Source organism: Lemur catta, chromosome 8 (assembly GCF_020740605.2).
Source record: "Lemur catta isolate mLemCat1 chromosome 8, mLemCat1.pri, whole genome shotgun sequence".
In the NCBI taxonomy this organism is placed as follows: Eukaryota; Metazoa; Chordata; class Mammalia; order Primates; family Lemuridae; genus Lemur; species Lemur catta.
In genome coordinates, this window is record NC_059135.1 from 19,290,994 (window position 1) to 19,305,312 (window position 14,319).

At 43.3% G+C, this 14,319-nt stretch overlaps 1 protein-coding gene across 1 annotated transcript in view; it reads left to right on the forward strand.

The window, feature by feature from the left end:
- The window catches only part of MREG (melanoregulin), a 52,689-nt gene that overhangs the window by 14,478 nt on the left and 23,892 nt on the right, over positions 1-14,319 (forward strand). Inside the window, exon 2 of the mRNA XM_045559265.1 lies at positions 3,374-3,533. Within this exon, the coding sequence (XP_045415221.1) occupies positions 3,374-3,533 (160 nt within the window). The remainder of the gene's footprint in view (positions 1-3,373; positions 3,534-14,319) is intronic.

Sequence of the window (14,319 nt, forward strand, 5' to 3'; positions counted from 1 at the left end):
TGGGAGGACTGTCAGCTGGCTGCCTGGCCCGGGAGAAGCCAAGCACCTTGTCCCTGTCTGCAAGGTGGGCTAATGCCACCCACCCTTCTCGCCTCGGGTGGTTGTATAACACCAGGGAGGGGATGCAGCACCCTTGGCGCTGAATGTATTGTATGATACAGTGGTGGTTTATCATTGGCCACAAAAAGAAATTGAAGTCCGTGCCCTTCATGTTATTGACATCCTTCTGGTGTCCACCTCCTGTCCACTTGACTCACCTGTTCTTTCCACTCTCCTATTCCCCTAAGGTCTTTCCGCACTCCCGGGTCTCAGTCTGTGCCTCTGATCCTCTGATGTGCTCTCGGGGTGCCATGAAATGCATGTCCATTTCTCCACGTCTAGATCTCTGCCCCGTCCTCGCCCCTGAGCCAGATCCGTGGCATCTCCCTGAACATCCTGCAAGCTGAAAGGTCAGCCTTGGCTTCTGCCCCACGTGTCCCAGCTAAAGGCGTCACCCTCACAGATGGTCTTTGAGCCCTCTCTCTGGCACCTCTGTGCTGCCCCCAGGAATAGGTCCTGCTGGAATTGGACCTCACACTTCCACTCTCACTGCTGTTTCCTTGGCTCTCAGTCTTGCCTTCTTTCATCCTAATCACTCTATTCTGAAACATTTACAATTATGTATCTATTTGTTTAGCAGTAGATCCCACCTCTCCTATGCCTGGGAGAATCTTCCCTGCAGCTCTAACAGAGAAGATGGTGGCAGAGCAGCTGCTCTGGCTGTGGTTAGTTTGTGGGCTTCTTTCTTTCTCCAGCCAGGACAGTCCATCTCCTCTACTCCTGTCCTGCCATGGTCCTGAGGCCCCTGACACTGGGACCTCAAGGAGCATGGTGTGAAAACCACACCTGCTTTCGTTTGACAGTTGACTGTAACAGCCTCCTAAACCATCTCCTGCACCTTCTTCAGCCAGCGTTGTTTCTGTAAAGCCCAGACCTGAGAAGGCTCAAAATCCCTTTGATAGCTCGTCACAGTTCATAGAATGAAGCCTGGACTCCAGCGCTATCTTTGCTGTCTCCAGATTACCTTTTCTTCTTCATGTCCCTCCATTTCCCTTGCTCTGTGCGCCACGTGCTGTCGTCAGGCAGGAATACTTGGGGTCCCCAGCCTGTGGGCCGTCGGAGCTGCCGCACGCTGCTCCTGCTCGAGCTGACCCGTGACTTCTCTTCCCGGTGCAAGCCTGTGCAGTCCCCAGGTCGGGCTAGATGTTGTCTCTCCATGAAAACCTTCCTGAACTTCCTTCTCATCCCACGAGATTTATCATTTCTTCCTCTCTGCTCCTCCAACATTCTGTGTGTCCTTTTACTGACAAAAAAGTTGTACTTATGTCATTGCATCATAGTCATGTTAGAGGCAGGGAGGACGTCCTATTTATCTTCACATCCCCAAAGCACCCAGCCCAGTACCCAGTATTCACCCCAAGTTTTACAAGTGGGCCCTGGTTGTCTTCGCAAGTCCGAGGCCGTGATTGGCAGCCTGACCTGCCCCCCATCACTCGCACTGGAGCCTGTCCCCTGATGGGCAGGTTCCTGTTGCTGGACCCCAACCCGGTGACTGGCGCTTTGCTTCCTGTTGCGAGATTTCCTTGGTGCCAACTTCTGAGAATCTGGTGTTCATTGACGTTTTAACATTTCCGTCAGCCCAGCTGTCACCTCTTACCCTCCTTCCCGGTGCAGTCTGCTTCTCCGGGTGTCTTCTGCCTGTCCTCTGTGCCCTCATGCCACACCTGCAGGTGAGTTCACCAGCCCGTGGCCATGAGTCATCACAGCTCCACCTCTGAGCATGACATCTGTCATCACACGGGCAAATAAGCCAGAGTGCGTGGAGTGGTCATTCATTTCTCCCACCGCTGTCCTTGTGGTCCTCCCCTTCCCCGCTGAGTTCACCCCCAAATCCCCAGGACTCTGCCTTCCACAGTCCTGAATAGTGCACTTTTCTTCAGCGCCACACCATCCTTCTCATGCTCATGCTGTCCTTTCTCACCCCGGTTGCCTCAACTGCTTCTTAATGAACCTCCCAAATCTACTCTTGCAGCCTGTGAAGGATTCTCCACACTTCAGCCAGATGTAAGCCTTTGGCAGATGTAATACTGTTCGTGTCACCTCTCAGTCCTGCTTAAGACCCTTTCCACTCTCACCATGTGTTTAGGAACGTAGACCACAGTAGAAGAATGTTAGAAAACACGACCCGCAAAGCCGTGTGTGTCTAGCCCCAAGCTACCGGCCCAGCTTCCCTTCCGTGCTCTGGCCAATGCCCAGTGGCGCACACCCCGTTTCATCCCTCCCTGGCCTTTAAACACGCCCCGTTTCATCCCTCCCTGGCCTTTAAACACGCCGTTTCCTTTGCCTGCAACTCTGTTCCTGTCTTTCAACTTAAAGCTGAAGCACCTCCTCGTCGCAGCACCTCTCTGATGCCCACCTGCTCTAGGACTTTCTGTTAGCGTCTTGCATGTGCTCTCACAGCTCCCCGAGCTCCCCCTTTATGGCGCTTATCTCAGTTTTTATTACGTAGTCACTGATCAGTCATTAATATGTTTCCCACATGAGACTCCAGTGAGGTCCAAGGACACGAATCGCGTCTGTTTTGCTCACAGTTTTATTGAGCCCTGTGATTACCGTGTAGTCAGTGCTTCATACATATTATTAGAAGTAAACAGCCCCAGCATGGCCCTACCTGCCCTTCCCACGGAAGTTGTCTGGGGCTGTGTGCGGGCATGTCCCAGATGTGCCTCCCTGTCATTGACCCCGTCCTTGAGCCCAATCACAGGTACTACCTTATGAAGGATAAAACATAAAATAGACAAAACGGGACCACTGAAATTCGTACTCAGCATCTTGCATTGTTTATTGAAAGCATTTGGATATGCATATTTTTACTTAATTTTCTTGGTGTAGGAAATTTGATAGATATTATATATCATTGTCCTCTAAGTTTGCTGTGCTTCCTTGAACTCGGAGCCAGTAAAAAGTTCTTTTCTTCCTGTTGTTTTCTTCTTTTAATCACATAAGAATTCTGTTCCCCATTGGATTTCTTGTTTTGTCTTAGCTGCTGGGGAACTCAGTGCTGAATTTTATGTTTAACTGTAGTGATTACCTCTGCCCAGGGGCCTAGGTACCTGTGTTCTCTGCTCTTTTTAAAGTGACTTATTTGTTTTTGGTTTATTTTCACTCTTCTATTGTGGTGTGCTTAATTATTAAAGACAATTCAGATCTTTTTGATATAAATATATATTTATAGATTACATTACATATTTTTATTTATATTGTGTGTTGCATACCTATGTTATATAACATTTTATAACAAAAAACCCTCATCCTTCCTTTTTTCATGCCCTAGTGATGGCAATCCGTATTCCTCATTCGGAGCAACTCTGGCAAGAGACGATGAAAAGAATTTATGGAGTATCCCCCATGATGTGTCTCACACAGAAGCAGATGACGACAGAATCCTGTACAATCTGATAGTCATTCGTAATCAGCAGTCCAAAGACTCAGAGGTAAGCACCTTCGACATCTCGCCGTGTGCCGATGGCGCCGTATACGGAAAAACAGCAATTCCGGAGAAGACCAGCGTGAAATAACAAAAAGAATGAAAGACGAGATACTTGAAATGAAGGGCAGCTATTTTAGCAGCATCTATTATCACCAGTTGCTAATTATAGCTAGTCTTGATTGACCTGCTTCATACACACATAGGACTCATTTCTAATTATTACCTGAATGGTTCAAATCACAGGCAAGGCAATGCTGTTGAAGAGTGTGAAGATAGTTTAACAACTTAAGTGGCTTAAACAGTCCATCTCTAATCCTTCCAGTTGCTTAGCAAGCTGCAGTTAGAAGATTCAAACTGAAGTGTGGAGAGTGCTTTGTGTAATCTCTAATTCTGAATTTGTGAGGCCTGAGTTAGGGTTTCTTTTTTTCCTGTTTAAAGCTTCTTAAATTGTGCATATTGGTCAGACAGCAGTGGACCCACCATATTTAAGATCATTCTTGTCATAAGGCTTGAACCCTCGTAATGACTCTAAATCTGAAGTTCTGGGTATGAGAACTCTAGAATATAAAAAGGAGAGAACTGTATACGTTAAGAGAAAACAGCAAAGAGGATGGTGTTTTTTTTCCTTTCTTTTGGAGGTGGTATTAGAATACTATGTAGAATACAGGAATCATTTTCCAAATCATGCTGCCTAGGTTTTCTGGCTTCTGTGTTGATCAGTTAGCTCCGAGTGGACGCCTGTGCTGGATACACACTACATGCTTCTTTGTGCTTGATAGTAACGGAGAAGAGCAGGGAGACAGAACCCCAGGCTCTGGCTCTGGAAAAAGTACCAGGAAGGATGGCCCTGTGGGGCTCCTCTATTCCCTATCTAAGTTTCTTTATTTTTGCTAAGTAATTGCGAACTGTTTTCCCCAAAACATATTTTAGTAAGAGGTGATAATTTCTAGAAGTGCTATGCGTCCTGGTTCTTTTATTCTGGTGCGACTTGGATGCTTTTGAAGGGATAGAGGTGGGAAATCACAGGGTGGGGGAAGGGCTGATGGTTGCCCTTGGTCCTTGAGGCTGAGGGCAGCGTGGGCTGGAGAGTCCCTTGGTGGCTGTTGATGTGTAGTATCCCTCAGGCGACCAAGGCTCTGCCGAGAATAGCACTCCCTGGCTATCCTTCCTGAGCCCATGGAATCCGTGGCCTTGTTTTTCCTTTAATGGGAAGAGCAAATTCTTACAGTCCTGTATTGTGTTGACCAATTAAAGTTTCTGCTGTTGTAAATGGAACTAGTTCTTTTCTTTTCCTCTTTTTTCCCAATCCTGCCCAAAGCAGTAGCAGCATTAGGGAAATAATGTATAGCATCTTTCTCTCTCTCTCTCTCTTTCACTATTTCTGACACCAGGGCCCCGTGAAAATGTGAAAGGGGCTTGAAAAGGCACTTGGAGCTGGGCCTGGGAGCTCTCCCTGGAGGAGTGCCTGCCTTTCTGCCCTGCTTCTCTCTGCTTTTCAAAAGAAAGGGGAGGCAACATGAGCTCCAAAGCTCTCTCAGTGAGCACAGCTTCCACAGTGGCCCTTTGTGTCTTTTCTGGGCTGGCCCTTGGGCCTGGTGTGAGGGGCCATCCAGAAGCTTTTTTCTTCTCCTTGCCCAAGACACGGAGTCAGGCTTGACTGTGGAGGAACTCTGTTACCAGGACAGGTAACCAAATAAATAACATGAAGATGTAATGATGATTATTATGAAATGATTTGACATATCCCTGTTGATAGTGCTTCCTTTTAAATATAAAAGTAATGTGGTTAAAAAGGTTGCTTCTATTTTCTTCTAAAGTTTTGAACTGCATGCATATATTAATATATCCAGTCATTTTTCCCATAGATCAGATCATAGATTACATACTTTTCTCTGCTTTGCTTTTTTCCACTTAATATATTTTGGACGTATTCCCATTTCAACATGCTTAGATGTACCCTGTTGATTTTGGGAACTCTCTAGCGTTTTGCAGGGATTGGCCATCACTTATTTCTTCAGCCAGTCCCTACTGATAGGCTGATTTGCTGTGAGAAGCAATGCTACAGTGGACACCCATATGTGTGTGTCTGCTCTTCCATAGCTTCTTCAGGAGTAGAACTGTTGGATCAAAGTATGTGGACTTAAAATGCTGGAATCATGATGGCACCTCATCCTTGGAGGAAACTAGGAAAAGCACTTCAGGGTGGAGAACAGAGGTTGCAGTCTCAGATCCCTCCAGGGATTAGGCGGTAACATCAATGGGGGCGATGATCACCCCTTCCTCCCATACTGAGTGGCGTCGGAAACTCACACTGCCTTTAAGGGGAGCAGCTGTTCAGCTCCAGATAGCTGTTTGCCATGTTGAGAATGTGGTCCTACAAACAAGGGAACTTGTGATTTTTAAAAAGAAACAGAAAATCCAAATTTTTATATCAAATGTCCAGATTTTAAAATGATAACTCACATTTAAAAATGTGTCAGCTACGATATGTTAATGGGCTACTGTTACATAAGGACATTTATCATGAGGCCAACTGCTACTTCTTACTGTTGTTTTGCCAGTATGATTGAAAAATGGTTTAGAAGGTAAAGCTGGGAAGCTAGTAGGAGGCTGTTTTAAGTTTAACAAGTTCTGTATCTATTACTATTGCTTGTTTTCTTTTCCACACAGGATAAGATTGGTGTAGATTTTAATAAAACAAAGGATTTTGGTTTTGAAAGAAAATTAAATTCTACATACTAAGGAACAAGGAACCCTAGATATTTTTGTGTGATACAGTTTAGAAGCTAAGCAAGGTATTAAGGAAAACTGAACATAATGGTTTTCCTTGAGTAGCTACAGTACAGAAGACTCAGGAATGTCCATATTTGGAATTCTCTGAGTAATGAAAAATAACTTCAGAACAGTGAGTGTACTCCCTACTTTCCCATATGAATCTGCAGCTGGTTTGTTAAGGCTAAATTTATGGTGTTCCAAACTGAAAACAAGTCAGAAAAGAGAAGATATAGGAGAGCAAATAATGAAACAAAGGCATAAAGTAGCTTGCAGTATCAAAAAAATATAAAAAGTAACGTTATTTAAATTTTATAGACAGAATCCACTTTCATTTACACAGACCTTCAAGAGCTGATGGAGGCTCATGCCTATAAATAATCCCAGCACTTTGGGCGGCCAAGGTGGGAGGATTGCTTGAGATCAAGAGTTCGAGACCAGCCTGAGTAACAATAGTGTGACCATATCACTATGAAAAATAAAAAAAAAATTAGCCAGTGTGGTGGCATGTACCTGTGGTCCTAGCTAATTGGGAGGTTAAGGCAGGAGAATCTCTTGAGCCCAGGAATTTGAGGCTGCAGTAAACTACGATCATGCCACTGTACTCTAGTCTCGGCAACAGAGTGAGACCCTGTCTCTAAAAAAAAAAAAAAAAAAAAAGCTGATGGAAAAAAGACTTTTTAGTGGAAGAATGATACATTTGCAGACCTCCAATTTGTGGAAAAATTATTGCTTTATCTTTGATTGATGCCATAAAATATTTTATGTTTGACTAAGAAATAGTAAACAACCTCAAAATCATGTAACTAAATCATTACCCTTATGTTCATTCTCATTAAGCTAGTTGTACTTTATATAACACACTCTGTTCTAAAAAGCTTAATTGTTAATGATATATGGATGTAGCTTATTTGTTTATTTAGTAATAATTGTAATTGTATTGAGTGATCTTATCTTCCAAAATATTTATAATAATGAAAACAGTGCCAAGCACTGTTTTAACCACTTTGCATATATTAACCATGTCCTCTTAAAAACTCAGTGAAGTAGGTACCATTATTATTTCCATCTTAATCAGCTTATCCAAGGCCATACAGCTGTGGAATTTGGAGGCAGGATTTGAATCTGGGCTTTGTGAATGCAGAGACATATAATGTAATGAGTATCATGATGGAAATCGTGAGAGAGGAACAGATACTGTGTGTGTTGAAATTTAAATTTCAAAATGCATAAGCAAAATCTGCCCAGAGCTTGTCTCTGTGATGTGTTGATACGATGCATATGAAAGGCATTTTCATGTCAGTGGGATGAGAGCAGTATTTGGCGTGAGGATAGTGACCACATTTCAGGAAGTGTTCCCAGGCACAACACACATTTCCCGGCTGGGTAAGACTTATTCCCCAATAGCTCCAAAATGTTTTATTCTGCTTTATTCCATCCCTTCTTCCCTTTGTTCAGTGTTCTCTGACCTGTGTTATTTGGTGCCCCTTCCGATGGTTTGGCCACGATTCCTTTATGAGTTGGTACATACCTTCCATGTTTTCACTCTGCTAAAAAAAAAAAAAAAGAAAAGCTTTTACACTTTTGATTAAGAAAATATATGCTAAATATCAGATCATTCTCATAGACACTTTCAAGTATTGTTTTGGTGCAAAAATAGGTCATGTTTATTTGGCATAATGAGTGATAGAAACTCTGTGCTTCTTTTTATAGCTATCGAGTAACTGCACACTCCAAAGTGCATGCAGTTCTCGAGACCAGTGCCTGCCCACTGGTCACTGGGAGAGGCAGGATTTTCTCATCAGCAGGGACCACATGATGACCAGATGCCTGTGTGGCCGGAGTGATCCCGTGAAAGCCACCCTCTGCAGGACCCTGGGGAACAGCTAAATATTATTTTTGAAAACTACAGAGGCAATATTTCACACAGTTATTACATGTCAACTAAAAACAAAAGGAAAAACAATAAAACTACAGAGGCAAAAACATAAATTTACAATATGTTTGTTCTTTCTGTACATCAAGACCACCTGCTGCCAGAGTACTGCTAGGTATTGTAAACAGTTTCTATAAAATGTTTAAAATAACAACAGGCCTTCCCAGGGGCTGGATTACACACTTAGCCTATCATGTCTTGAATACAGAAAGAGGCTACACAGCAGAGTTGACTGGAGTCTCCGGTGGGAGAGCGTGAGGGTGGGGAACAGGAGTTGAACTGAGCATGGACCAGCCCTGGAATTCTAAACACTCGGAGAAGCGGATATTCCGGGTCGGCTCTGCGTTACTGTCTCAGCAGGTCCCCGTGGAGTGGACAAGGCCCTCTGTTTCAGGTCTGTCTGATTTCTCAGCAAGTGGGTGAACATTTGCTACAATTGGAAATAGGACTGCAAGTTTCACACCAACCATGGAGGAGCGAAATAACAGTGGAAAATTGAGGCAATTCTGTAGATAATACTGGGTTCCTTCAATGCCTCTTTCTTTCGGGTCTGGATCATCTGCATTATTGAATGTATTTATTCTTTATTTTACTTTGCTAGTGACTATTTGGGTTTAGAGAATTTGGAGAGTATATGAAAGCTTATAGGATCCGAGAATCAAGGGTTCTTGCCTTCTGTTTTCTAGGTAATAATAGTTATTGAGTATTATGCTGTGTGCTAAGCAGCGTGCTACATGCTCTCCAGACAAATACTGAATTCTTACAGTAACCCTATGAAGGAAGCATTTTGACTCATACGATTAGAGACTTTTAGTCATCGAGGTACAGGTGTTGGAGGAAATGACTGGGAGGATTGGAATCCCAGCTCAGGTCTGTATGAGCCAGGAACCTGTGTGACTTGAAACACTACGCCAGTTTCTCTAGTAAGTTTAGAAAAAACTTCAGTAGAACCTTTTTGGTCAAAGACAAAGTTACCAACTGGATGTTGGTTTCCTGCTTCGAGGTCTGTGTGTTTGCTCATCATTGCTGAATCACTGAGCGACCCATTTTGGTGTTTGTATCAACACTGCCTATAACATGTCCTTGAGGCTATTGCACCATTCTGGATACTAAAATCCATTGGATTATACCAGAAGACCTTCTGTTTATCTGTCTGTGATGTTTCTTTCTATTCTTTGCTTACCCTCCCCCTTAAAAAATATACAAGCATTTTTGGAGATTAGCAGTAAGAGAATCAATGTTTCTTACTAAATAGGTAGCAGGTCGGTGCTCCATGAGAGCCCGCAGAGTTGAGACAATAGATACTGGCAAACTTGATATACAGGTGGGGGAACATCGTCAGAAATTCAGTTAAGTGTGTAGTGGCGAAGAATGTGGGCTTTGGAATCAGGCAGCTTTGTGGATAAGAGTTATATCTTTGCTGTATTCTAGCTACATGACACTGAATAGTTATTTAACTTTAGAGTGATTATACTGTTTCTTGTCCACTTAGGGACACAATCACTTAAGGTCTTACCTGAGAGGGGGGCACTAATATTAATATTAAGTATGCCAGGCCAAAAGTTTCCATTGGGACTACCCCAGACAAGCTGGGATGTATGATCACCTTTATTTTTTATTATAAGGTATACATAATAAAATTTACCATTTTAATCATTTTAAGTTAAGTGGTACAATTCAGTGGCATTAAATACATTCATATTGTTGGGCAACTATTATCACCATCCATCTTCAGAACTTTTGCATTTTCCCAAAACTAAAACTCTATACCCATTAAACAATAAGTCCCATTCCCTTCTCCCTCCAGCTCCTAGCAACCACCTTTCTACTTTCCGTCTCTGGGAATTTGACTACTTTAGGTACCTTATGTAAGTGGAATCATACAATATTTGTCCTTTTGTAACTAACTCACTTTACTTAACATAATGCCTTCAAGGTTCACTCACACTGTAGCAACTGTCCGAATTTTCTTCCTTTTTAAAACTGAATAATATTCCATTGTGTGTATATACAACATTTTGTTTATCCATTCATCAGTTGATGGGCACTTGGTTGCTTCTACCTTTTGGCTTTTGTGAGTGATGCTGCTACAAACGTAAGGGTACAAATATCTGTTTGAGTCCCTGCCTTCAGTACTTTAGAAATTTTTAGAAAAAATGTAAGACATTGTTCAATTTATTTCCCTCTTAAGAAAACTGCAATGTGTGATTATTAATTTCAGTTGTATCTAGGCTGTTCTCATACACAGGACATATTTTAACAAAAGCTCAAATTCTGCCTGATGTGTCCATTAACCAGTTAATTTTATTAAAAATTGTGCATATTATGTTAAATCAAGCAGATTCAGTTTGAAATTAGAATGTTGTCAGTTCTTCATACACCTGAAAGCTAATATTTTTTAGTCCTGATGTTAATTTTGTGTTAACAATGTAGGAAATTCTTTTCCATTTTTCTTAAATCCCCCATCTCCCAACTCAGCATGAGAACGAGCTGGTAGATATTACCATATATTAGAGTTTCTCCTTTCATCATAGTATAGGCCCATTTCCAGTGTTGCAGCTATTCTTAGGGAAACATGAGAGACAAGTCAGTGAGAGAGGCTGGTTGACTGACTGCTCATGCAAAGCTCACAGGCTTGCAATACCGTGGGTCGTGTTTCTGCTCAAGATCTGGTGATCAGCTGTGCAGATCTCTGAACTTGATTTTTTAGGGCTAAAGCTATTTGAACGTACTTAGTGAGTGTATTAGTCAGGTTTCTCCAGAGAAACAGAACCAATAGGGTGTGTAGATAGATAGAAAGATAGACAGACAGATTATGCAGACAGGGATTTATTTTGAGGAATTGGCTCACATGATGTGGAGGCTTGGCAAGTTCAAAATCTGGTGGGGGAGGTCGGCAGGCTGGAGACCCAGGGAAGAGCTGCAATTCAAGTCAAAAGGCAGTCTGCTGGCAAAAGTCCTTCTTGTGGGAGGTCAGTCTTCGTTCTGTTAAGGCCTTCAACTGATTGCATGAGGCCTGAGGCCCCCACCCCCTCCCACATCATGGAGGGTAATCTGCTTTACTTAAAGTCCTCGGATTTAAATGTTAATCTCATCCAAAAACACCTTCATGGAAATATTAGAGTGATATTGGACTGATTATCTGGGCACCATGGCACAGCCAAGTTGACACGTAAAATTAACCATCACAGAGGGTTTTGCTAACGATGATCAAATTCTCAGGAAACTGCTGTATAAACCCAAATGCATATAATCCTCTGGTGGGCCATTAACTTGACTGGTCAGTACAGTCTCCCCCTTGTAATAAAATCTGTAAGGGAAGCCAGTGACCATACAAGAAAGTGGCTTGGTCAAAAGGAATCAGACAATAAGAACAATGGCAACTGACCTTTATGGAGCACCTACCGTATTCCAAATGCTGCTTTAAGTACTTTATGTATACTATACCGACTACCATTGTCCTCAAGATGTGATAACATGGTGCTTTCATCTCTAGTATAAGGTTATTCACGTCATTTGGTTAGGACCTCCTGTCTCTTGGTGGTAGTAGATGGAGATTTCTGAACATCATCTCCAGACGAACAGTAGCCGCAGGCACTGGAGACAGGCAGGCATTTGGGAGGGCAGACAGCAGAATCTGGAATCAAGGGAAATCTAGAATAATGTAATGTTGGATGAATCTGGGCTGAGAGCAAGGGATGTATTTCAAATAAAGGCTCAACTTGAGAAGGCGAGGCAGATACCCAAACGACCAACAGACTAGGAGGGGAAGGCAAGAGGCATGGGATGGGATGGAGAGTAGGGATCTCTGGAAATTGTAATCCGAGTGAAACACACAGGTTGTTGCAAATAGAACTTAATGCACTATCAAGGCTCAGCAAGGACACAGGGTCCTACTGCCCCCATTTTTTTCTCCATGAGACTTCATAACTATCTTCCCAATCAAATAACGATGTCATCTCTGTAGCCCATAGAGATACACTTTTCCAACTGAAGGCTCATTCCTTTTCTTGATTCATTATTTAATATAGAAAGCTGACCGAGGGCATAGAAACCTACGAACTTACTAAGCTTTCAGGAATCTCTGCCTGAATGGACTGTGGCAGCTCTCAGTCAAGATTTACCTTTTCCCTTGGCTGGGCCCATGGGCAGTGGTTGCCCCAGAGTGGTATTCCTTGGGATCAGAACAGCTCCTTTGCTTCTGCACCAGTCACTTAGGCCGTAGTCACCGGACTGAGGTTCTTCTTGAGGTTAAATATCGAGACTCAATTAAATCGACTCACCCAGCAGTTTTGCTGTTATCAATCTGCCCTATCAATATATATTCTCACACTGTTAAAGATATAGGCGCTTTGCAGTATTGTTTTCAAAAGTAAAAACCTGGAAATAAAACTATCCACTGGAAGTGCCAGTTAAATATATCATAAATAGCTATACTAATGAATGCTATATAGCTGGAAAAATAATGAGATAGGCTTTATAGGTACTGACTCGGAAAGACGGTTGTGCTCTGTTGCTAGGTGGGTATGTGTGGTATCATCCCATTTGTGGAGAAGCATGTGTGTGCTAATGTGTAGTCATATGATCTGTGGAAATGTACTGAGGAACTTGTTAGAAGCAGGTGGAGGGAAGGAGGCTTTGCTTTAACTTTATAGTTCTCTGTGCTGTTTGAACACCATTCAGATGTATTATTGCATATACATTTACTTCATATAAAATAAGTTTTCTCCCTGCTATTTCACCACACATTTTTGTGGTGACTGTTTCCCCAGGTTTTTCTAAACTGTTTTGCTTTGTTTTACTGTGGGTGTGCTGGAGACAGGGGGAGGTGGGGGGAGAGAGAGAGAGAGAGAGAGATGGAGTGTGTGTGTATGTGTGTGTGTGTGTGTGTGTGTGTGTGTGTGTGTGTGTGTGTGTGTGTGTGTGTGTGTTTAGGAGGAGCTGGAGCAGGCTTTGAGGAATCCTGCCAAGTGGATGGAAAGTGCACGAAGCCATCAGTCAGCATGCATTAACAGCTCTTCAGCGTTGCAAGATTCTTCCTATACACCAGGCTGGAACCCTCTTCCCCGCCCACAGCCTGAGAGTTCACGTGCTAATCAGCAGACCTTGCTGCTGGCCTTTTCACCCTCCACCCTCACCTCCACCCTTGCCCCTGCCCCTTCCTTTGGTTGCTGTGACTCCACTTAGAATGAACGAAAATGGCTTTTAATTGCACAGGGAGCCCTCGATACTGACGCACGGCACGGAGACTTCCTGACATGCGTGCAGCTCGGCTGGGGGCTGGCGGAGGATTCTGAGGAGTCCTCCCTGGTAAGAACCGCTGGCTTCTTTCTGGCTTTGATTGGACACGTGGGGAGACGGGAGCCCCTGCTCTGTTCTGACGGGGCCAGACCTGCTGCTTCTCAGACTTACATCCCCAGGGTTCTGGAAGGAGATTGTGTTTTTCTTATCCTGAAACAACCCTTCCATTTGGGTGCCAGGTCCCTGGATACCTGTTATTACATAATCCTTACACGTGATCATGCTATTTACAGCTCAGGAGCCGTGTCACTTTATAGTTTTGCAATCTAAGGGGCAAGCCACACAGCTAACGAATGCCAGCTGGTCACACCCTCTGGAAATAATGGCCAAGTTTAGCAACAAATTAGGTGAGGTGAAGTCACACCCAAGCTCTTTTACCAATTTGCTGTGGTCATTGTTGTTATTAAAGCAATTAAGTTGGGGCAATTTTCAGTGGACCTGAGTCCACATTAGCCTAGTTCCTTCTTCTATAAATAACATGTTTTACGGCAGGGGGCCACAAGCATGCGGGAAATGTGTGTTGGAACCCCGGGTTGCCAGTCTTGGCTGTGGAATCACATTTTTCAATGAAGAACCAGAAGGTCCAGGTGCCCTTGCCCATAAACCAGGCTCAGGTATTGGGCAGGTCATCAGAGAGGGGTGCAGTGGGACTCAGCCTTTCGCAGCACAACCAAAACATTTTTTGTTCCATTATACAACAGTATGATGTCCTTTAATCTGTTCTAGTTTTTTTGGCCAGTCTTTGTGAGTTTGCCAGAAAGTTTCAAAAACAGATCCAAGT